Source organism: Ursus americanus, chromosome 6 (assembly GCF_024610735.1).
Source record: "Ursus americanus isolate L20-20 chromosome 6, mUrsAme1.1.p, whole genome shotgun sequence".
NCBI classification, from domain to species: domain Eukaryota; kingdom Metazoa; phylum Chordata; class Mammalia; order Carnivora; family Ursidae; genus Ursus; species Ursus americanus.
The window spans coordinates 64,975,510-65,001,524 of NC_142132.1; the positions used below are offsets into that span (position 1 = coordinate 64,975,510).

General features: G+C 34.0%; 1 protein-coding gene across 2 annotated transcripts in view; it reads left to right on the plus strand.

The window, feature by feature from the left end:
• The window catches only part of IPMK (inositol polyphosphate multikinase), a 43,001-nt gene extending 22,392 nt beyond the window's left edge, over nucleotides 1-20,609 (plus strand). For both annotated transcript variants that reach the window (XM_045783151.2, XM_045783152.2), the window contains exons 4-6: nucleotides 3,902-4,074; nucleotides 13,793-13,874; nucleotides 15,356-20,609. In XM_045783151.2, the coding sequence (XP_045639107.1) occupies nucleotides 3,902-4,074; nucleotides 13,793-13,874; nucleotides 15,356-15,978 (878 nt within the window). In that variant the 3' untranslated portion in view covers nucleotides 15,979-20,609. The remainder of the gene's footprint in view (nucleotides 1-3,901; nucleotides 4,075-13,792; nucleotides 13,875-15,355) is intronic.
• Nucleotides 20,610-26,015: the final 5,406 nt, after the last annotated feature.

Here is a 26,015-nt window from a genome sequence, read left to right on the forward strand (position 1 = left end):
AGTATCTAGTAGGCTTTCTAATGATGGTAGGGAAGAATTTGATGAAACTTGGAACACATATTCTCACAATTTATACAATCAGTAATATTCAGTAAGAGCATCTAAATAAGTCTTCCTTCAACTCCCTAAATGCCCTCTCCCTTGTCCTTCCTTTAAAGGAACTAATTATATTATCTTTACTGTTTAGTTATATGTAGGTCTTTCAGTTTTTCAACAGTATTTCAAATGTTTCTATTTTTTTCTCTTTTGATACTGGGAATCTTCTGTCTGTTTCTTAGAGTGTCAGGAATATGTTCCAGCAGTAAAAAATTTGCTATAGGAATTTTTTATGCTTAATGTATTACAGAACAATGTAAGTATTATATTTAATTTATATTTAAGGTAATTATATTTAATTATACATTTTTAATTAGAAAATATATTTAAAATAGGAAAGTTTCCTTCAGCCATAGTAACCTTGGGTAATCTTATACTGTCATGAACAGCATGAAGTATATAAATATTTTGAGCATTCTGATCATATCATTGGTAAAGACACTGAGAAATCTTACTTAGTAATCTGCTCATAACAGCATGAAGTGGTGTGTTTCTGAATACCTGGTAGTTATTTTCATGATCTGTATCTCAAAAAATTAATGAATTATAGAAATTCTGTGTATACTTCTCATAAATTAATAGATAAGTAATAGATTTATCTCTTATAGCCATAGCCTCTTAAACTTAACTATATTTCTAGTCAGTGTAACCTCTTATAAGTAGATGTCCTTTTATTTACAATACAAAAACCAAGAGTAGGCTTTACAGAATGTCTCCTTAGATGTGATCACAAATGCCAGTCCTTTGACCTCTGGCGGACTGGCTTATCAGAATCTGCTGTCCTAAATAGAGCTTTTCAGAATTTAAAAAAGTAAATCTAATTATTATTCTATAAATCTTTAGGATGGATACACATACAAATATACACATGTATATTCATATATATGTAAAAATCACCTCTCTTCATTCAAAATCATACCTTGCAAGTTATATCATATTAAATAATCATATCATACTTATTTTCCAAACATCATATTAAAGTAGTTTAATTTATTTCCTTGACTTTGGTCAGAATGAACTTAAAACTATTCCAGATAGAACATTTATCTTATTTTTAGTCCATCCAATTTTTGGATAAGTTTTAGAACATATTTTCTGTTTACCTAAAAATTTAAAAAAACTGGTCCATTCTATACCCAGAAGGTGCCTGGCTGAAAAAGTGTCCTTTGTTATCCAGTCTGCAGCATTGCCTTACAGATGAAACTCCCCTGTAGTAAAATGCCTTTGAGCATTTAAGTTACTGAATCTCAGGATTGACCTACTTTGAATTAAGCTCTGTGCTCGCAAAATAATTTGCTAATAGCATTTTTCATAGAGAATTAGTATTCAGACTTATCTCTAGTGATAACAACCTATAAAAAAAATCAGTAAAGGTCTCAGTGCTGAGATCATGCACCATTTTCCTATTTACCTATTTCATTCAAAAGCACTTGTGGCAAGCTGCTAGATATATGACATTATATCCTTAAAAAACTGCGTCTCTAAAAGCAGGTTTTGATGTTTATTTTTACAACTTAGAGGGAAGGATAGAAATTACAGTCTCAAATTCTTAGTTTCACTTAAAAAAAAAATTCAAAGCTAGGGAACTAAAAGAAAACAATAAGCCAATTCAGTAGGCCTTAATTTAAGGGTTATTAATTTAAGGCTAATAATAATCTAGCAGTTATTTGGTAATTCGAGTCCTATATCACATATCAAGAACCTGAAAGTAAAGAAAAACACATTTGGGTAGTTGAAATAAATGTCAAATAAAACCCAGGATGCTCAGGCCTGTTTACTGAAGGAATGACTCAGTTATTATAGTGTTAGTAAGGCCAAACCTAAAGTCTCAGTCTGCAATAGGAATGAGAAAGGCAAACATTCATTCATTCAGCAAACATTTATTGTATTCCTACTATGTATGGGATTTGCATTTGTATTTTCCTTCTTCCCAAGAGGGGAGGAGGAAATAGAGATTTGATATTAAGATTTGTAATCTACTCACGCTTCTGTCATCTCTATCTTATTACAAAAAACGGTTTGTTGTTTGTTTTTAATCACTACCAAATTGGCAAGTAGAAAATAATAACCCTACACTCAGATAAAGATGCTATGATAGTTAGCTAAGTTCACTCACTATCTTTATACCCATCGCCTCACTTCAAGAAGACTTTTGGGGTCTCTTGATTTATGGAAATTAATGATACACTTGTGAATGTCAGTGGTTTACTGTATTAGGTTCTAATTAGTCTTTTCTGATATTTGAAATCTAAACCTTGTTACTGAAATTTTTAGACGGCTGTAGGAAAAGGATAGATCTGTTTATTTTCGCTCAAGATAGCTGGAGATGAGAGGAGAGAATCTGAAGGGGACTGCTTTGTGCTGCTTTCTTCCCCATCTTCTCACCCCATCCTGTAGTTATCTTTTAAAAGCACAGAAGCTTGGGTGGAATCCAATTTCTTGATAAGGATATTCCCACTATGCCATTACCTTTCACTGTCAACAGTCCTGTGTCTGTGTCCAGACCTTTCGTTTTCTCTTGTTGAACATGTCTGTTTGTGAGCGTCCTTCTTTAAAATGTGTCATACTTCTTCCTATGTGCCAGTGCTGGTTTCTTAGGCTATAGTTTTTTGTCATATTTGGGCTTGACTTCACCTAGTTCTACAAAATCATGACCTTGCCCCTATCTTCCTTTGACTAAGGGATAAAACTTACCTCTTTCTTATCCTTTCAAGGAAGAGATTTATGCCCCTTAAATCTGAGGGGCTTTAAACTTTCACAAGGTCTCCCAGGGTTGTTCTCACTTTTGGTTCAACACAGACTTCTTTGTTGTAATTTAATAACTATGCTAGTCTTGGTGGGTCGAGGTAAAGGAGAAGAGGGTAAATCTTCTTTTTTCTCTGGTGACCTTTTATTTAATTCATAGAAAATACATACGTTCTCTAACTGCTACTTTGTTAAAAAAACATAAAATCTTTTCTGTTTTTGAGAAAAGTTTTTGGGAGAAATGCTTCACAAATTCATAACTGAAAGTTATGAATGATCTCAGTCAGAACTTTGGGAGGATTCTTTCATCCAATAAAGAGAGACTTTCTTTCCTTCCTTCCCTCAGTGTACCTAGACTTTACTTTCAAGCTAAGCTGTACTTAGTCAGCTACAGTATGTAATAACTGGAACTTTTGTAATCTTTTACTTGACCATTTATAATAGTTTTCTGTGGGAAGATGTATGCAGGATGCCAAAATAGTTTGCAGATGAACTTTTGATGAATGCTTATATCCTAAAAAGCAAGATATTTATTTTTCTTTTGAGACTAGGAAGACTAGAATGTATATTTGGCAGTGACCCTAATTTAGATTGATTCACCTTTCTTTAGCTATACTACTGTTGTGTACTCTGCGGGAAGGATTGATTCCTATTACTAATTTTAAATGAAGATTGTTAAGAATTATTAAAATACTAAGAGATCTGCAGAGGCACAGATGACATAAAATGTATTCAAAAGGGGAATGCATTCTGAAACAGCTTTTGAAATAATCTCATTTTAATGTCCTTAGAAACCTTATATCTATTTCATTCTTTTGCTTATGATTGAATATTATTTAATCACTTCCTGTAAGTTTCTCTGTGCTTTTTATACTTGTTATAAATTTGTTGGTCAGTTTTTGTTTGTTTTTTTTTTAGATGGAGTAATAATAATTGTTGATCTGGATTTATTTTAACTTTTTTCTCAGTTTTAAGATTTCCTCATTTTGTTTTCCCCTGGCGGTCATTTGGGTAGTAATATGTTTGCCTATTACTAATTAAGGTTTTTCTTTAATAACAGATTTATACTTAAAACTGGAAGATGTGACCCATAAATTTAATAAGCCCTGTATAATGGATGTAAAGATAGGGCGAAAGAGTTATGATCCTTTTGCCTCATCTGAGAAGATTAAGCAACAGGTCAGCAAGTACCCATTAATGGAAGAGATTGGGTTCTTGGTGCTTGGCATGAGGGTAAGAGCGATTATTGGTAACATTTCTCCTTACATGTTCTTTCCTTGAAAAATATAGATGTTACTATAATACTTACATATTAGAAAATAAAAAATTTTGGTTTTGGGTTATCCATATCTCCCCAATGCAGGCAGAGATTTTAATCTCCTTTGTTCAGTAATATATGGTCAGTGTCTGGAGTTATTCTGACACATGGTATGTAATTAATAAATGAATGAATCGCTGAACCACAAGACTCTGACTCTGGTAATTTTGTTTTAAAGAAGCTTAAGTTTAAGTGCAAAATAATGTGATAAGTAAATGTGATATTATTTATGTTTTTTCCATGAGAAAAGTGATAAATTTATATATTCAGTTTTTTCTATATTTTTAAAATAGAAAAGGGAAATGAAAAGTTAGGTTATTTCTTCAGACTGTCTTTAAAACAGTTTTATTTGCTCATGATTCTTTAGGTTGACAGTTTAAGTTGGGCTCAGGTAGAAAATTTGCTGATCTCACGTAGGGTCCCTCATATGACTATGCTCATTTGATGGCTCAGCTAGGGCTAGATGGTCTAAAATGACCTCACTCTCATGTCTGGGAGATTGTACTGTTGGCTGAGCCTTTTTTGCTGTGATCTCTCATGTTCCAGAAAGCTAGCTGGAGCTTCTTCATATCCCAAGAAGTCAAGAGTGAGAGCTATAAGGTCTCTTGAAATCTACATTAGGAAGTCATTTGATGTCACATCTATGGATGCATATGGGACAAAGTATATCGTAGGGCCAGCCCATATTGATAGGGAAAAGAAATAGACTCCGCTTCTGATGGTGGGAATTGAGAAGTCACAATATAAATGTCAATGCACACAAGGATGGGAAGGATTGCTGAGGCCATCTTTGCAAACAGTATGCCACAGTTAAGAAGTAATGTGGAATAAAATCCTTTAAATAAAATGGTATGCCTTCTAGATGTGTGGAGATAAAATTTGTATATATGATAAACGATTGTTTACCTGTATAAGCATAATGGGTAGTTTTGAAATTCATAATGTAAGATGTAAGGTGTTCGTTTGACCTTTAAACAGGAGAGTTACAGGAAGTTTTATAGATGAAATGTTAATGTGATGGTAATAACAGCACAGTTGAATTTGGTATTCTGATTATAAATAAAACCAAAGAAATGTTGTACAGTTACTTCATTTTAGAAAACTATAACTAAATGTGGGTATATGGTAAAGAAAAAAAAGGGTAATGGAATAATGTTAAAACAAACAAGGAATAAACATCCCACAGGAATCTAACAGGGCAACTATTTAAACCTTAACTGTTGTCAAATCTCTCACCCTCCCACTTTCCTTCTCACTTTTAGCAGATGAATTTGCCTTCTGCTTCAGAAAAAATAAAAGATATCAGACAGGATTTCCTTTAATTTTTTGCTAACAGGTGTACATACCTACCCTGCAAGTACTTTCAGTCCCTCTTATTTCTTTCTGTCACACTGAAGAATTTTTTGTCGTCTTGTCTAAGTATACCCCTTCCTTAGGTCCTCTGGACCTCAGTCCTCCCACCTCTTCAGGAACCTAATAGTATTGATTCTCTCTTGTTTTTCTTATATCTTCAACTTCTGTCGATATACTGACTCTTTAACTTTGCTTTGAATATGTTCAGATTACTCAATTTTTTCAGTAATGAAACATCAAAACTCTGCCTTTACTGTGCTCTGCTCTCTAGCGGTAGATTTGACTTGCCTCCCCTTCACAACCGAACTAGTTATTTCTATTGCCTTTCCACTCAGTATTCTTTTATTTTTTTTTTAAGATTTTATTCATTTATTTGAGAGAAAGCACACACGTGCAGCATGCAAGTGGAGGAGGGGCAGAGAGCAAGGGGGAGAGAGACTCTCAAGCTGACTCTGTGCTGAGCATGGAGCCTGACGTAGGGCTCGATCTCACGACCCTGAGATTATGATCTGAGCTAAAATGAAGAGTCGGATGTTTAAGGGACTGAGCCACCCAGGCGCCACTCCATTCAGTATTCTTAAACTTATTCCAGTCTGGCTTCTGTTTGATCATCCCTTCAGTTTTGTTCCTCACTAAAGTCTCTAAAGACCTTAACAATCTTCATTGTTAATAGGTCCAAATGACATTTTTCATTACTCACTTTACTTTACTTTGAAAAGCAGCTTTCAGTGCTAACTAAGCCCTCCTTGAAACTTTTCCTCTTAGTGTTCATGACACCCTCTCCTGGCTGTTTCCTAAGACCACTTTGCAGTCGTCTTTACTAGCTCATTTCTTTCTGTTTATTCTTTAAATGTTGAGGTATTCTCAATTCCATTTTACTCCCTCTTTTTTCTTTCTGTTTCTTCTAAGCAGTGTCTTTTGTTCTTAATTGGTTTATTTTCACTTACAGTAGTAACACCCAAATGCATATCTTCTGCCTCTGGTTTTTCTTTGCTGTCCGTCTGTATAGCTAGACCTTTGCTTGGATAATGTAAAGACATCTAGAATTAGTACATTAAAAACTGACACACATCCTTCTTGCAAACTAACAACCACAACAATAGGAACATCTCTATTATTCCCTATCCCAGTAAATGACATCACCATACATACAATTTTACAAAGAAGAAAACTTATAGTACTATCACATCTCAGAACCATCCATCAATCCTATTGATCATAATTCCCAAACATCTCTTGAGTCCCATTATCCCTTTCCAGACTCTAGTCTTAACTGATCTCTTCAAGTTCAGTTTTGCCTTCTTCCAATCTGTTCATCAAACATTGCAAAAGGTATATCTAATTAGGACATTACCCTATTTAAAAATTCTTCAGTGAGTTTCTATTATTACCTTTAGGGTACAAATACAGGATAAATAAGACATTGTGTGATTTGGCATTCTTGGGATATGCAGTTTCCCCAGACAAATAGAAGTTCTTCTGTTTGCATTTTTTTAATAACAACTTTATTGAGATATAATTTACATATCCTTCAATTCACTCATTAAATATATGGTTCATTGGTTTTAGTATATTTGTGGAGTTGGGCAACCATCACCACATTCAACTTCAGAATATTTTCATCACCCTCAAAAGAAATGCCATACCTATTAGAAGTCACCTCTCTTTTTCTTTCAGTCTTTCAACTCCCCCTAACCTTAGGCAACTATGTTCTACTTTCTGTCCCTATAGATTTGCCTCTTTTGGACATTTCATATAAGTGGAATCATACAATATAATAGGTAGTCTTTTGTGACTGGATTCTTTCATTTAATGTTTTTAAAAGTTCAGCCATGTTGTGGCATATATCAGTATTGTATTCCTTTTTATTGTTAATAGTATTTCATTGTCCATATATGCCACATTTTCTTTATCCATTCATTTATTTAATTTTTTAAAAGATTTTATTTATTTGTCAGAGAGAATGAGAGAGCACAAGCAGGGAGCAGCAGGCAGAGGGAGAGGCAGGCTCCCTACTGAGCAAGGAACCCAATGTGGGACTTGATCCTGGGACCCTTGGGATCATGGCCTGAGCCGAAGGCAGATGCTTAACCAACTGAGCCACCCAGGCTTCCCGTATCCATTCATTTATTGATAGACATTAGGTTATTTCTACTTTATGGCTATGAACATCCCTGTACAAGTTTTTTACGTGTGCATGTTTTTATTTCTTTTGGATAGATTTCTAAGTTTGAAATTGGTGGGTCCTGTGGTTAAGTTTAACTTTTTAAGAAATGCCAAAGTGTTTTTCCAAAGTTCCTGCATCATTATACTTTCCTACCAGTGATGTTGTGAGTGTTTCAGTTTCTTCACATCCTTGCCCAACCATGTTACTTTCTTTTTTTTTTTTTTAAACCATAGCCATCCTAACGGGTGTGAAGTGGTATCTCATTATGGTTTTGATTTACATTCCCCTAATGGCTAATTATGTTAAGCATCTTTTCACGTGCTTATTGACCATTTGTATATCTTCTTTGGAGAAATGTCTATTCCGATCCTTTGGCTATTTTTACATTGGCTTATTTGTCTTTTTATTAATGAGTTTTATACAAATCCCTGATCAGATATGATTTGCAAATATTTTCTCACATTATTTCACTTTCTTGATAGTTCCTTTGAAGCACAAAAGTTTTCATTTTGAAATCTATTTTTTTTTCTTTCATTGCTTACGCCTTTGGTGTTACAACCAAAAAATCATTGCCTGACCCAAAGTCATGAAGATTTACTATTTTTCTTCTAAAAATTGTATAGTTTTAGTTCTTACATTGGGATATGTGATGCATTTTAAGTTAATTTTGGGGGTGTGGTTTGAGGAAGGAGACAAACTTAATTCTTTTGCATATGGATATCTAGTTGTTCCAGCACCATTTGTTGAAAAGACCATTCTTTCCCTCATCAAATGGTCTTGACACCCTTTTTGAAAATAAGTTGACTATAAATGTGAGAATTTATTTCTGGACTTTCAGTTCTGTTTCCTTGATCCACGTTATCTATCTTTATGCCAGTATCACACTTTTTTTAAATTTAGTCTTTATTGAGGTATAGTTGACCTATAGAATTGTAAGATATTTAAAGTATACATCATGGTGATTTGATGTACATATACATGTGAAAGGATTTCCCCTTAGCTAATTAACACATCCATCTTTTACTTGTGAGAGAACATTTCAGTTCTACTCTCAGCAAATTTTAATTATACAGTACAGTGTTATCAGCTATAGTCACCATATTTTACATTAGATCCTCAGATTTTATTCATCTTGTAGCTGAAAATTTGTACCTTTTTACCCACTTTGCCCTATTTCCCCCACCTCCCAGCCCTTGGCAACCACTTTTCTGCTCTGTTTCTATGAGTTTGGTTTTTTTTTTTTTTGAGACTCCACATATGAGTGATGCCACGAAGTTCTTGTCTTTCTCTGTCTGACTTATTTTATATAGCATAATGCCCTTAAGGTGCATCCTAGTTGCTTCAAATGGCAGGATTTGCTTCTTTTTCATGAATGAATAATTTCATTGTATATATGTACAGCATATCTTTATCCATCCATCTATTGATGGACGTTTAGGTTGTTTCCATATTTTGGCTATTGTGAATAATGCTTCAGTGAACATGGAAATGCACATATTTCTATGATAATTCTGTTTTTATTTCCTTGAATATATACCCAGAAGTAGAATTGCTGAATCATATGGTAGTTCTGTTTTTTCATTTTTTGAGGAACCTCCATACTGTTTTCGGTAGTAGCTGTATCCAATTTACATTCCTAGCATTTGAACTATATAGTTGAAAGCTCTGGTGGCTTGATGCTGAGATATTGAGTATAATTCCCAGGAAAGGAGTGTAATTCCCTTTTTTCCATATTCTTGCCAATCCTTGTTCTCTCTTGTCTTTTTGATGGTAGCCATTCTAACAAGTGTGAGGTAACATGTCATTGTGGTCTTGATTTGTGTTTCCCTGAGATTAGCGATGTTGAGAATCTTTTGATGTTCCTGTTGGCTATTTGGATGTTTTCCTTGGAAAAATGTCTATTTGGTTCCTCTGCCCATTTTTTTTAATTAGATTTTTTTCTTTTAAATTGTATGAGTACTTTATGTATTTTGGATATTAACCCCTTATCAAATATATGATTTGCAAATATTTTTTTGGAGCCACACCGTCTGTTAATGTAGCCTTGGAGTAGGCTTTGAAATCAGAAATTGTGATAGCTCTAATTTTATTCTTCCTTTTTTCAAGACTGTTTTGACTAATTCTGGGTCCTCCTTAAATTTACACTTGAATTTTAGGATTAAGTTGTAATTGTCAGTTCCTGCAAAAAAAATGCGAGTTTGGATGTGGGTCAATTTGTATTCCTGTTATTTTTGTTCTCATAACTTCCTTTATACATATTGTTTAATTATCTGAGAAAGGATATGATTGAAGTGTGAGATAATTAATGAAAATGATGTGAATATAGATTTACTTACACAATTCTAGGACATTAAAATTGGAAGATAAACCTTGAATTTTAATAGGAATATCGTGTTAGGGTTAAATTTTTCAAATAGTTTATTTCTCTGGAAGGTGGTAAATTCATTGAACTTTTTAGTCACAGTGGGTTTATAGACTAATAATAGAGTTGGATAATTTTAGAATTAATACTCATAAAGTTTAAAAATTTCCCTCCAGGAAAGTCATGCCTCTAAACAACAACAACAACAAAAATCCCTTGATATCACTTACTAGACTGAAGTTTACCAAATATATCAGATATTTAAAATATATTTAAATATTTTTTTGCTGTGTTCAGCCAGTAGAAGAGGTTTTGTGGGTAGAATAACTTGCCAATTTTTTGTGCTGATTTAGGATCTTTTTATTTATTTATTTATTTAGAGAGGGTGTGAGAGCAGGGGGAGGGGCAGAGGGGGAGAGAGAGAGAGAATCTTAAGCAGGCTCCACAGCCAGCGCAGAGCTTGACACAGGGCTCAGTCTCACAACCCTGAGATCATGACCTGAACCGAAATCAAGAATTGGACGCTTAACTGACTGAGCTACCCAGGCTCCCCTAGGAATTCTTTTATTTTTAATGATTTTCATTAATTATACTATATTTCATTGATCCCAAGATGGTGTAGATGATAAGACTCAAGAAAAATGAAGTCTTGCCATTTGCAACAACGTTGATGGAGCTAGAATGTAGTATGCTAAGTGAAATAAGTCAGAGACAAATACCATTTGATCTCATTCATGTGAAATTTAAGAAAGAAAACAGATGAACATATGGGAAGAGGGAAAAGAAGTAAAGGAGAGAGGGAAACAAGCCATAAGACACTCTTAATGGTAGAGAACAAACAGGGTTGATGGAGGGAGGTGGGTGGGGTATGGGCTAGGTGGGTGATGGGTATTAAAGAGGGCACTTGATGTGATGAGCACAGGGTATTGTATGTAAGTGATGAATCACTGAATTCTACTCCAGAAACCAATATTGCATTGTAAGTTAACTAACTAAAATTTAAATTAAAAAAGAAAAGAAAGTCTAAAAAAAAAAAAAAAGAAAAAGAAAAAAAGATTAATTTTCAGGCACCTGGCTGGCTCAGTTAGTGAATATACAACTCTTGGTTTCAGGATCGTGAGTTCGATCCCCAGGCTGGATGTACAGATGACTTAAAAAATGAAAAAAAAATCTTTAAAAAGACTCATCATTGATTTAATAAGATTTATTGAGATAATGTATTACAAAAGAAGTAGAAGCAGAGTAGGGCCTATAAGAGCAAGGGAGTCAAGAGAGAAGGGTTACAGAGTGACTTTAGAAAAGATAGTAGTTTTTCCCTGCTCTATGAAAGTAGAGTGTTCCTGTGAAACATTTTATAATCTGAAAGGGCATCAAGTGAAAACTTAGTTACAATTAATTTATATGGAAAAGTTTTGAGTATTCCCACACCCAAAAAATAACCCCTCAGGCTTTTCTGATACCTTAGGCTACCTCTTGCTAATGGATGCACAAAATTCATCAAGATAAAACACACTCAGAGTTCAAAGGTACGGCAGCTTGATGCTGAATGCTGAGTGCAGTTCCCTGGGAAGGAGTTTAGTTGTGCTGCTCTTGCTGCTGGGGTTCGTGTTGCCTCTGTAAAGGTTACTACAAAACAAAGGCTGAACACTATTTTCACTTTTTGCCTTTCTTTATAGAAGTGAAAATCCTCTTCAGACCTCTTTTGGTTAGCAAATACGGATACTAATGTAGTTCTTTTGTAAAAGTAAAGTGGCGTTACACAAACTTTTGAAAAGCAGGGGATACCTGTCTTTTGAACTGGCAACAAAGGAAAGTAACTGGTAGAAAATTGAGAAGTAGAGCATATTGTGAAACAGGAATTTATGTAAGGTGACTGGAACATATCGTATATAGGTAGGAGGGTGTGTGTTAAAGTATCAAGACTTGAGTTGTGGTTGGAAATGCCTTCCCTAGTATCAGTTATTCAAGGATTCTTCAATCTTTATGGGGACACTTTTATCATTTCATTTAGTGCATTTTGGTATTTGATGTATTTGGAATTTATCCTTGTATAAGGTATAAATACAACTTATTTTTTTCCAGATCACTACCTAAAGACACCATCACTATTTAATAAATTATCCATCTTTTTCTACTGATTTAAAATACTGTTATCACATATAAACTTCTCATGTATTTGATTCTAAAGATATATTGTAATGGAATCAGTATCTTGGAGATACCTGCACTCCCATGTTTATTGCAACATTAACGATAGCCAAGATATGGAAACAATCTAAGTGTCACCTACAGATGAATGGATAAGAAGATGTAGTTTGTGTGTGTGTGTACACACACACACACAATGGATTATTATTCGGCCACAAGAAAGAAGGAAATCTCGCTGTGCAACAGTATGGGTGAATCTGGAGGGCATTCACTAAGTGCAATAAACCAGACAAAGAAAGACAAGTGATGTGTAGTACCACTAATATGTGAACCAAAGAAAAAAGAAAAAAGAAAAAAATCTAATTTCATGGAAACAAAATAGAATGGTGGCTCCTAGGGGCTTGGGGAAAGGGGAAATGGGGAGATGTAGGTCAAAGGGTACAAACTTTTGGTTACAGGATGAATAAGTTCTAAGGACCTGATGTACAGCATGGTGATTATAATTAATAATATAGTACTATGTACTTGAAATTGGCTGAGAGTAGCTCTTAAGCCTTCTCACCACACATGCACAAAAAATGAGTTAACTGTGAGGTGATGCATGTGTTAATTATCTCAATCTTAGTAATCATTATACAGTGTGTATGTATAGCAACTAATCATGTTGTACACTATATATAATTATATTTCTCATGTTAATAAAGTCAGAAAATAAAAAATATGTTTTAATATCTAGTAGGATGGCAAGGCTGTTCCCTCATTATTCTTATTTGGATTTTTCCTGCCTATTTTTGTTTTTTTAATATGAACTTCAGAATTAACTTATATGATTAAGAAAAGTTGTTTTATTATAATCTCATTTTAGTTGTTGATTAAGTAGCATTAATACCTTTTATGATGTTGAATTTTCTCAGAACAATGGGTGAGTGTTCATATGTCTTAGGAATGTTTTAAAGATATCTTTATATAGACTTAAACTTATTTAATTTCTGTGTTTTATTAATTTGTTGCACATGTAATGGAGTCTTCCATTACATTTTCTAACTGGTTATTTGTAAATATGAAAGCTTATTTCTGTGTACCAATTTGTACTCAGTCACCATTTCAAGTTCTTATTGTTTGTATTAGTTTTTCAGTTGATTTTCTGATACACAACCATTATCTACAAAGAGTAATATTTTTATCTCCTTCTTTCCAAATTATTATACCCTTTCTCTTGTCTATTTATATTTGCTAGAAATTCCAGGACAATATTAGATGATTAAAAAAAAAACATTGTGGTAGAATACTTTTTCTGAAAGCTTCTTGTATTTATTCTAGGACAGATGTTTCCTTATTTCCTTCTTAAACTTTAGGCTAACTTTTGGTGGATTGATGTCGATAATTCTTTCATATTGGAAATATTCATCAGTTTCATCAATAGAGGATATAATTTTTTAAATGCCTTTTCAGCATTCATTGATATGATGCAATTTTTTTCTTCTTAAATCCATTAGAACGAAATATGAGTAGATGTTCCCATCTTTAACTATCCTTGCATTGCGGGTAAACCCCACATGGTTAAGGACGATCAGTTTTTAACACTCAGTGCTTTTTCTCACAGGTTTACCATGTTCATTCTGACAGCTATGAGACACAAAACCAGCACTATGGAAGAAGCTTAACAAAAGAAACTCTAAAGGATGGTAAGAATTGAAAAACCTGTTTCAATACTTTTATTACTGCACAGTTATCAAGATAATCCTAAAGTAATTTCAATCTTTATTCTTTGGTATAATGATCGAATCCATAATAAATAAACATAAACCCTTAAATTTACACAATTGGATTAATCATAATCCCTGGTTTGTAATACACCAAAATCATGGGTCTATGAATGCCTTCTTTTACATTTTAGTTTATTTCTTATTATTATGCATAGAAAAATAGTGAACATCTGTGAACCAGCCATTATAGTTCAAGTCCTGAAACTAGAGGTTGTCTTTCAAATCCTAGTATGTAAATCATAGTGTATTAAAACTTTTTTTTACATAAGAGACTTTAAAATGTGTATTGTTGTATGTAATGTATTTTTATGGAAATCTCCCATGTCTAGTTTAGCTGTATAGTATAAGCTTCTAGAACTACATAATAAATAAATGGCATTAGAAGTAGTTTAAAGTCTGTTAACATACATTCCTCCAAGATGATTATAGCCAAGCTATTACAAAAACAATGATACCTTAATAGATTTCTGGAAATAACATTCTATTAAGAAGTTTATTCTTAGCTTTGCCTAAGATGGGAAAGAGCTTACGTGTAGTGTAAATAGTTTGAAGAAAAATTTTAATTTTAGGTATAGAAAACAAACATACACAATGTGATCTTAACAGTATTTGCCTTGGTTTATTAACCAATAGCAGGATAATATTCAGATTGGCTCTTTATTAAAATATTTTGCAGGCTAATGTGAATATGTGTTTTTAGCAATTTCTGTCCCAGAGTGGGGGAACAAACTATTTAAGAGTAGAAATCAAATTATATTTACCCATAAATTCTCAAATATGATAAAATAGGCATAAATAACTTTAAAAGAGGCTTAATAATCTGATAGGTTAAAACATGTGAAGTCTCAATTTTGAATAACATATTCAACCTGGAGTAGTGTTGATCCCCAAAGTGAGCTTAACTTTTGTGAAGCCTGATTTAATCAATATTATTAAGAATGGAAAGAATTTATTGTAACGATTTGGTATTTTGGTAATGGACTGTTGATGCCATAAGTAGTTGTGATTTGACTCTAGATTTTAGATTAGCTCTTGAATGTGATTCTAACAAACAGTTAATCTTAAAAGCAAATCCCTTACACTAGCAAATGAAGCAAATCTTGGAGTCACATTCCTTAAGAGAATATAGAGAGAGAACTAACTACCAGTCTTTGTGTAATGATTTTTTTTAATCTAAATAGTATATTTCACTTTACATAAGTGTCATCTTCTAGTAAGAGAATCTTCACTAGAAATTAAGTTGAGGTCCAAGTTTCTATGTCTCACTAGAATTTTGCCTGTTCAGCTAATTGCAAGGAGTGATGGGAAGAAATTGAAGAATTGTATCTAAGATGAGTTTATTTCCCACATGATAGCTAGTTCATAATTTCATTATAATCCTAATATTTTCCTGTTTATAGGAGTCTCCAGGTTTTTTCATAATGGATTCTGCTTAAGAAAAGATGCTGTTGCTGCCAGTATTCAGAAGATTGAGAATATTCTGCAGTGGTTTGAAAATCAGAAGCAGCTTAACTTTTATGCAAGTTCATTACTGTTTGTTTATGAAGGTTCATCTCGGCCAACAACTACAAAATCGAATGACAGAACTTTGGTAGAAAAGTTTTTGTCCAAAGGGCAACTGTCAGACACAGATGTACTGGAGTACAATAATAACTTTCATGTGTTAAATTCCACAGAGAATGGAAAAATAGATGCTTCAGTAGGCAAAAGCTTGTCCAAGATGTATGCTCGTCACAGAAAAATGTGTTCAAAAAAGCATCACAGTCAGACTTCATTGAAAGTTGAAAATATAGAGCAAGACAATGGGTGGAAAAGCATGTCACAGGAACATTTAAATGGAAATGTACTTTCCCAACTGGAAAAAGTTTTCTATCATATTCCCACTGGTTGCCAAGAGATTTCAGAAGCAGAAGTGCGAATGATAGATTTTGCTCATGTGTTCCCTAGCAACACAATAGATGAGGGATATGTTTATGGGCTGAAGCATTTAATTACTGTACTGCAAAGTATTTTAGACAATTGAGTCTTCTGCAGTCTTTTTAAGGAATGGGGCAATCATAATAAAAGCAGCGGTCAATATCTCTGTACTTGTAAAGCTATGTAAAAAATTTATATTGTGAGTCTACATTTTGTCTTTATACTTTTGGTAGAAGGATTATCTTTTTTATAATCTTACTCAGGAAAACTAATTATTTGTTCATTAGAAAACTATGAAGAATAAAGAAACTTAGGAATCTTAAGCAGGGAATGTGGTGGTACATGGCTTAAACATCTGTTTGGCTGAAGCAAAATGCAAACCATTATTCACTCATTAAGAGTTTATTTAGCTTTCTGTAGCCAATTTGTCATGAAATCTCTGTCCACCCAGCCTTGACAATGAGCCATATCTAAACTCATTAAAATATTAGAACAGTTTTAAAAAATCTAGAAAGCACAGGTTGATGTCCTTAGTATTACTGTGTATGAAGTTATTAAAACTGGAGAAAATTCTACTTTAGAACAGTTAAGTACTGTTTAGGTTTTATATTAAAAGTTCAGACCAGCATATCAAAAGGTGCTTCTTAGTAAAGCAATTTAGAATTATTGCATTCAAAAAGCAGATTTTTTCTTTAATTTCCATTAATATGCATATTTCAATATACTTCATGAGAAAGATAATTGAACAACAACAAAAATCTTGAAATTAAGTTCACTAATAATTATTCTTGCCAGGGTTAGGAGAAGAGAGAAGTATCTTTCCAAGGAACAAAATGGTTCTTTTAAAATCTTTCATTGATGTGAAAAGTGGGGTATATATTTACTACATTGTGAAAAGTGCTATAAACCATATAATACCTTTTCCTCTAATTGCAGCTTCAAAAGGTGGATGATTGAAGCTTTGTCTTATTTCTCCTTTAAATAGCTTTTGAGAATTTTCTCTTTTAAAATTCATGTGTTTATATGTCCCCATTTAGTTCAGCAGTAGTATAAATATATGTTGCTAAAAAGTGTTTCTCAGAATTCTGATAAGTAGTGAAGGACACCATCCAGTATTGTGTTATCAGAAGTACTATGTGTAAATTGGTGCATCTCTATGAGTTTGGTGCATATCTAAATACATGCTTCTATTTCACTCTTACTCAAAACAGTTTTATATCCTATTCCACAGGGAAAATATCATTTAATTTTGTGATAGGTGGCGGGGAATAATAGCTATTTTTCCTGGAAAAATTAGATTTTTATGTATTATCTTTGTTTCACATTTCACATTTACCACCTTTAAAAAAAAATAACTAGTTGTTATTGAAAACATTTAAAACTTTGAAATTAAATTTAGAAATATGTTAGATATGTATGAAAGCATTACTTGCACTTTCATTTGCTAACAACACATCTGAGTAGTTAACAGTTTTGCCATATTCCTGGAAAATGTTTTAGATTTGTGGGCTGTTGGACTTTTCCCCTCTCTTTTTCCCCTAGAATTACAGATTAAAGTTTTAAATCTAAGCGGCTTTTTTGGTGTGGAGGAAGGCATCACAGTTTTATGTTTATCTCACATTCCCAACCTCTCTAAGTGTACTTTGCAAATATCTGAGCACAGACAGAAGTACCAAATGCTCTATGAATTCTATGCTTAAAAATCTGTTAAAGCTGAATTACTTTAAAATTCTTATACATTTTGTTATGCAAAATTTGTTTTTAATTTTTTATTTAGAGTCAGTAGAAGTATTTTTCATAGAGACTTCATATTTTTCTCTACTGCCTAAATGGGTTTTGGCTGTAGCTTTATTTGTGGGGATGAATTTCAAGTCCAAATAGTCAAAAAATTTTTAATTTTACTTTTTTTCTTCTACAATATAGACTTTTGTTGTTATTTGGACAGTAGTTCAATAACTCTTAAGCTCAGATAATTAACAATTTTGAGTCTTTTAATAAGAGGCTTTTTTGTATGGGATGGTATCAGCCTATGTACAATGAATTTAACAAATTTAAGTATTACCAGACGTTTTGCACATTTTAGCTCAAAAGTGTGAATCAGCTTTCCAGATTGTCTTTACCATGTTCGGAAATACAGTTTTGTAAAAACCGGTGTCTTACCTTTTTGATACAGTACATCATTTTTGGTTTTGTTTTAATAAAACAAGAAGCGCTTTTATCTTTTGTTTTTCAGGGAAGGGATTAACATTTAATTCTGTTTGTTTACATTTTTATTACCGTTATCCAATGCCCATTTATGTTACTTTATAAGTAAGCTTACATGTCACAGAATAAGTATCTGTTTATGTAATCTACATGTGAATATTTTACTGTCTAGCCCAGTAATTTAACATTATGCTGAAATTTACCACTGCGGGGGAAGAATGATCACTATTCACCAAGCATATTTAAACATGTACATGTTTAAGAAATAAGCATAGTAAGAATATAGTTTGGTTAATAGGATTATGATAGGTTTTTTTTTCCCCCTAGGAAACATAAATAATGATTTTAGTGTATTTCTTATGGAATGCACTCATGAAAAGGACTTTAAGAAATTGTGGATAGTGAATAAAACATTTCTCTAATAAAAATTTAAATTGTATAATAGTTTTATAATAAAGTATTTACACTAATTGATATTTTAATATGGGTGGAAGTTGCATAGATTTAAATAAATTAAAAATTGGTAAGTGCTAAATATTTTATCTATATAGTTTTTCAGGAAACAGTTGTGAAAATATGTATATTAAGTGGCTCTAACATGGAGCTTGTGGTATTTTCAACTCAGTATTCATTATTCTTTATTTTATGTGTCTAGAAAGATCATACTTAATATGCCTCTTTACACTACAGTTTGCTATTGTGGGGCTTTAGATTGTGTTCAACTGAATAAGAACTTTTTTTTCTGACTTTGAGTGTAATTTACTATTTTATGATTTCTAAGGTGATGTTCTTTATATTATCTCTATAATGTCTATATATTAAATTGATAATGTAACTTAAGAAAAAGGGATTAATTTTCTGAGAGATTTCAGTTGTAATTTTCATAATTCATGCAACTGAAAACATTTGTTTCTAGGATTTGGAATATTGTAGAAAATACAGGATGAAAGAAAATGGTATGAAACAATTTTATTTGTGAAATTACAGAAATTTTGTCCACTGTTTTTAAAACATTGTCATCATTTTAGTACTCTTAGCAGTTAGACATTTGATACTTTAAAACTTGATTTGCTCTTAAAATTGTTTACAATGCTTTGTAATAATCTTCCTTATCCAGTGCCTTTAACCTTGATTTGATATGTTTGTAGCCTCAGTTATCCTTCCACTACATCCTGTAATATTTTTGTAGCCTAGACAGCAGTTTCTTTAAAAAAAAAAAATGTCAATTTGATCATGTAAAGAGGTAGCAATTGTCTATCAGTGCTTTGGGAAGACACGTAGAGTTGCCTGTAGGCCAGACTTCTTAATTCATTCAAAAATATTTAGTGGATGTCTACCATGTGCCCAACATTTTTTGGCCCCTGAATATACAGTTGTGAACCAGTCAGACAAAGCCCTAACCATTTTCTGCATTCTGTCTAGATGGGGTGGGTTTGGGGACCTAATTAAAATAGAGATACAGAAAAATATGCATTTAACAATAATAAAGTTAACTAGCATTTGAGTTTGTGTAAAGATAAGGTAATGATTATTGAGCTGAGATGAAGCAACTGACAATGTGTTAGGTTAAAAATAATACTTTGCAGCATTATAACCTCTATTTGACTCTTGAGTTCAGGTAATTATAGTTAGAATAAAAAGGCCTTAATTTTTCACTTTTCTTGCCGGTAAAGGTACGTTTATTTTTAGACTGTCCATTTAGAGTAGTGTTTTAAGAGAACATTACTGTGAAAAACATTCCATTACATATTCACAAGCAAATTACTGCACATTTTTAAAATTGTGTTTTACAATTTAGTACAAATACTTTAGGCCTTGTCTCATCTTCAAATCACTGGTATTTTAAATTTGGCAATGAATATGGAATTTTTGACTTACAGAGTGATTATATGGTTACTTAAAATCCTTGTTCATATTTTAGGAAGGTTGGAGTCTCTGTTTTTTTGATGTTTAAATTCTCGTTACTTATGTTGATAGTGTCTAATAAGAGGAAATAGCATCAGTGTGATTAAATAAATTAGAATATACTTTGAAAAATTTTATTTTATTTGTTAAACTTTGCCATCATGTTAAATTGGCCTGGTGTTCACTTACAATATATGTTAACAAGTTTATGAAGTGAAATAGTTTCAAGTATGATATGTATAATGCTCCTGCATTTAAATGAAATTGGCGTGCACAAAGACACTTTACTATAGGGAGTTGTACTGGAAGATTTATGAAAGCATGTGAAATTGCACCTAAAATTGTATTAGTGACTATGCTAAATTTATTGTACTTGATGAATGAATGTATTTAGTGTAGTCAAAGTTACTTTGGTTTAAATGTCTACACAATGTCTTTTTTTAAATGTGTTTGTAATTTGTAGTATTGATGGGGGGTATTCTTGGACTGCAGGGGTTATTGTCATCGTGTGATTTGTGTTTTTATTTTATAGAATCATCTAATGTGATATACCGATTTTTATAAGTGATATTTAGATAATTCTAATAACTGTATATTTGACAACCTATTAAAATGTTTTGCATTGGAGCTTTTCTTCATTAATTGTAATCTGCTAACAAACTCATGGTAATTTAAAAATAACTTTTTCAACGAATATTTGAGTGCATGTTATGTACCAGAAAACTACAGGAATCATTAGGGATTCAAGGATGATTAAGGCAAGCTGTTAATAGAAAAAAAATATGCATTGCAAATGAAAAAGTATGTAAACGTTTTGCCTGAATATTTTTCTGTGAGATATACCAAAATCTTTGGAATCAACCTTATAGGGGAAGTGAACTGTAGGAGAAACAAATTGACTTGGTTCTGAAAATATATAATTGTAAAACTTCAGAAGTGGGTAAAATAGTTTTGCCTGTATTTGAAGTTTTGCGAATTAGCTACTTAGTGACCTAATTATTTTCATTCATTAATTAAAAAGAGAGGGTACTATCAAACACCTACCCTCTATTAGGCACTGTATTTGGCTTTGGAGATTTTGAAAAGATGCATAAGAGATTCAGTACATGTTCTCAAGATATGTACTGTCTGGCAGAAAAAACCGTGTAAATATGGGATAAAATACTATTGGGGCTATGACTGATACTTAACCAATATCCAGCAGGGCTGTGAAAGAGAGGAGTTTGTTCTGATAAAATGCAAGAGGAAGAAGAGGGATTCATAGCGTCATTGCAATTGTGAGTCAAGGCTCCAGAAAGCTATACAGCATTCCTCTTTTATGCCTGGTACTGTGAACTGTGGGAAAGAGCAATACTATGTGTAGTTTCTTAAGATTGGCTGCCTAACTGCTGAGAATAACAGGGAATCCCATTCCCATAGTCCCCTAGTTATAGCTAACTGTAAGAACTAAAAAAAAGCTGAAATGAAGTAAGTGAAAATAATCACTCGAGGATTTCATTAAAAATGCAGATTCTGATCCAGCAGGCCTGGATGGGGTCTGTGATGCTCCTGGCCCAGGGACCACTCTTTAGTAGCAAAATTTTCAAAAAGTTCTTTGGGTGTAAAGTGTGCAGTAAGACTTGGATCACTTTGATCCGAGCAACCAGAGCTATTTGAAAGCCAGTTAGAGTGATGAGAAAGAATGTGAGAAAATACAGCCAGCAATGGCTCAGGTTAATTCTGTCCATTCTTGAATGGAAGAAAAGTTCATCAGCTGTGTCAGTCCATTAAACTTTCCTCCTGCAGGTCTTAAAAGTCCTGTAATAATAGACTAATCTTTTTCTATTTGCACTGTTAGCTTTTCACGTGTATGAATGATGCCTACTTTGCCAACTGAAGAAAACAGTCTGCATATGCTTGTTAATTACATTGTACTTGCTCTAGGCAGAAATGATGTGATACACTTGGGCTGGATACTCTGAAATGTTTTGAGTCTATATGTTTCTAAGAGAAGTTAGGAAGGTCTTTTTTAAAAGATTTATTTAGGGGCGCCTGGGTGGCACAGCGGTTAAGTGCCTGCCTTCGGCTCAGGGCGTGATCCCAGCGTTCTGGGATCGAGCCCCACATCAGGCTCCTCTGCTGGGAGCCTGCTCTTCCTCTCCCACTCCCCCTGCTTGTGTTCCCTCTCTCGCTGGCTGTCTCTATCTCTGTCAAATAAAAAAAAAAAAAAAAAACTTAAAAAAAAGGTAAAATAAAAGATTTATTTATTTTTAGAGAGTGTGGGGTGCAGGGGCAGAGGGAAAGGGAGAGAGAGTCTTGAGCAGACACTGTGGAGCCCAATGTGGGGCCCGTCTCACAATCCTGAGACCATGACCTCCCGGATCGAGTCGGACGCTCAACGAACTGCACCACCCAGGCGTCCAGGAAGGTCTTTAAAATTGTTATTTATTAAACTAATATAATTTGACTAAGTGCTTTGGGATGGGCACAAAAAAGATGATGAATGTGGAAGCATCATGTGGACACTTGTTAATCTATGGAAGAAGTATCACCTCAAACATTTTAAAGATGGTAAGTTTAAGGTAAATAGGCTTAATTTATAGCTTATAGGGCTTTGATCAAGTTCAAAGAATATCTTTGTGAATTTGTAAAGAAACCATAACTTTTAGTTCTCATCAGTCTTAACTTCCATTTGCCACTCCCTATTATGGTCTACTCTGACCCATCCAGGTTATGCCAGAGGCAGAGAGACCAATCTCAGTAATGCGCTAGCCCGACCACTCTGTCAGCAATTATTGCTGCATAACACCCTGAAATGTAAGTGGCTTAACAATTGTCCTTCATTATTTGTATGGATTTGCAAGTCAGATGGGTGATTCTGCTGATCTTGGCTACAGTCAGCCAAGTTTCTACAGTCAGCTGGCAGGTCAGTTGAGTTGGGGGTGGGAGGGGGGTGGGTTGTGAGCTAGTCTAGGATGGCTGGGATGACATGTCTTACATCCTTTCAGCAGACCATCCCCAGCATTTTCTTTTGGTGGTGGTGGGGGTCCGAAAGAAGATGCCGAAACATGCAAACAGGATTCAGGCTTGTTTGAGTCAAGTTTGCTATTATTGCCAAATCCAGTTAGTGTGGACAGATACGGAAGATGGGCACGATGCAATCAACCACATGCTCCAATCTTAGACCAGCTCATACAGGGCACCAAAATATTGAGACTTGGCTTGTCACGGTCTGTGTTTTCATCAGGCAGCACTGTCAGATCAAGTGGACAATGTGGGCATTAATTCTGTTGATCAGAACAGCAGCAGCAGAATAAGCAGCATGGGCAAATTTTAAAATCTCATTTTCCTTTCTAAAAAAATTTCACCCAGGTTTCCACCCATTACCTCCCCTAGGTAGAACCCTCTGGGTAGTCTCACTCTGTTGCCATCCTCAATTTTTAGTAATATGTTACTTGGGGAATGGTTTGGTATTTTAAGTGATTTTTTTTCTTTTTTTCCCAAGTTTTTACTTAAATTCCAGTTAATTAACATACAGTGTAATTAGTTTCAGGTGGAGAATTTAGTGATTCATCACTTACATACAGCACCCAGTGCTCATCACAAGTGCTCTCCTTGTAATCCCCATTACCTATTTAACCCATCCTCCCATCCATCTCACCTCCAGTAACTATTGGTTTGTTCTCTATAGTTAGGAGAGTGTTTCTTAGTTTGCCTCTTTTTTTTTCCTCCTATGTTCATTTGTTTCTTAAATTCTGCATATGGAGGCACCTGGGTGGCTCAGTCGGTTAAGTGTCTGCCTACAGCTCCGGTCATGATCCTGGAGTCCTGGGGTCAAGACCTGCATCAGGCTCCCTGCTCAGCAGGGCATCTGCTTCTCCCTCTCCCTCTGCCCCGCCCCCCCCTCCGGCTTGTGCTCTCTTTCTGCTCTCAAATAAATAAAATCTTAAAAAAAATAAATCCTACTTATGAGTGGAATCATATGGTATTTGCTTTTCTCTGGCTTATTTCGCTTATCATAATACTCTCTAGCCTGTCTATGTCATTGCAGATGGCAAGATTTTATTCTTTTTGATGACTGAGTAATATTCAATTGTATTGTATGGTATCCTAAGCAATCTTGTCCTAATGAGCTTCCTTGGCGGTGACTTGAATGTCAATTGATTTTCTTTCAAGTGTATATAAACTGCTATGTTTCTGTGACAAAAAATATGCAAAAGACATGTACTTTCCATTACATATTGTAGATACTGTTCTCCAGTTGATGAAACTATTTTTTTTTAATTGAACTAGTACTTTTGGTTCAGTTTTTAGGTGCAAGAGCTACTTAATTCTAAAATACTATTTGAACTTGAATGTGCTGTTTTATTGTCAATTTAACTAGATTTTAGTTTTCATTTTCTCCCCACTATTTTCTATTATTAGTATATACCAGTAAGGGTGAAAATTCTTAGGAAGAATGTCTGTTTACTTCTTAATTTCTCTTTTCTATGCATTTCCCATTCATTTTTCAATGAGGAGATACTATTATGGTTTTTGCCCTTTTAATAAGTTCTGAATATATTTCTTGGGGAAAATAAAATTAACAAGTCTTCTTTTAAGAATAATAACATCTCTCTACTTAACTTATCCAAAGCAGTCAGGGATTTTATCCCTAATCTCCAGTTTCTAGGTTTATGGTAATTCTGTCTAACCTCATGTACGGTGATTGAATCAGACATTTTGCTGATTTGTGTAACTACACAAATACATGCTATGTAGCTTTTCCTGGCTATTTGATCTTTATTTTTTTCTTTATAGCTTTTGTAGAGACCTTGCTTTTACAAAAGGGCTCGAGTATTTGATTCTTAGAAATATGATATTCAGGATTGCCTAGGTGGCTCAGTCAGTTAAATGTCTGCCTGCTCAGGTCATGATCTCGGAGTCCTGGGATCGAGCCCCACATCAGACTTCCTACTCAGCAGGGAGTCTGCTTCTCCCTCTGCCCCTCCCTAAGCTTGTGCTCTCTCTCTCACTCTCTCTCAAAGACATAAATAAAATCTTTAAAAAAATATATGATAGGGGCGCCTGGGTAGTGCAGTGGTTAAGCATCTGCCTTCGGCTCAGGGCGTGATCCCAGTGTTCTGGGTTCAAGCCCCACATCAGGCTCCTCCACTAAGAGCCTGCTTCTTCCTCTCCCACTCCCCCTGCTTGTGTTCCCTCTCTCGCTGGCTGTCACTCTCTGTCAAATAAATAAATAAAATCTTTAAAAAAAATATACGATATTCATATACTTTTGAGGTAAGCCATAAATAGCAAATGACATATTAGAAGCTTCCACATAACAAAGCTATAAATAACTTCAGGTGTCACAATGTTATTAAACTGTTTACAGTAATCCATCCAAAAGACATTGCACAATTTCTTATATTTTCAGAAGAAGATATTAAAGGTAAGTGGTGACTATTTTTCCCTCTACATAAGCAACTTTAGGCCAGAGGGTGATAGGTATTCCCTAGCCACTTCAGAATCATTGTTTTTCCAGCTTCCTTCCTTAAACGTAACAAAGTAAAAGCAAACTCCTGTGAAGTACCCCCTCTCTGGAGGAGGATGCGGGGATGGGTTAGCCTGGTGATGTGTATTAAGGAGGGCATGTGTTGTAATGAGCATTGGGTGTTAAATGCAAATAATGAATCACAGAACACTACATCAAAAACTAATGATGTACTCTATGGTGACTAATAGAACAATAAAAAGAAATGTGGGTTCATGAACTCTTACTCTCCATGGATATACTCTGCATGTTAAAGATGTTAAAAGGGCAGGGGCAACTGGCTGGCTCAGTAAGAGGAGCATGTGACTCTTGATCTCAGGGTTGTGAGTTTGAGCCCCAGCTTCGGTATAGAGATTACTAAGAAAAATAATAATAAATACAACTTGAAAAGAAATAGAGAGGGGCATCTAGGGGCATAGTAGTTTAAGAGACTGACTCTTGGTTTTAGTCAGGTTGTGAGATCAAGCCCCATGTCAGCTCTGTGTTCAGTATGGAGTCTGCTTAAGACTTTCTCTCCCTCT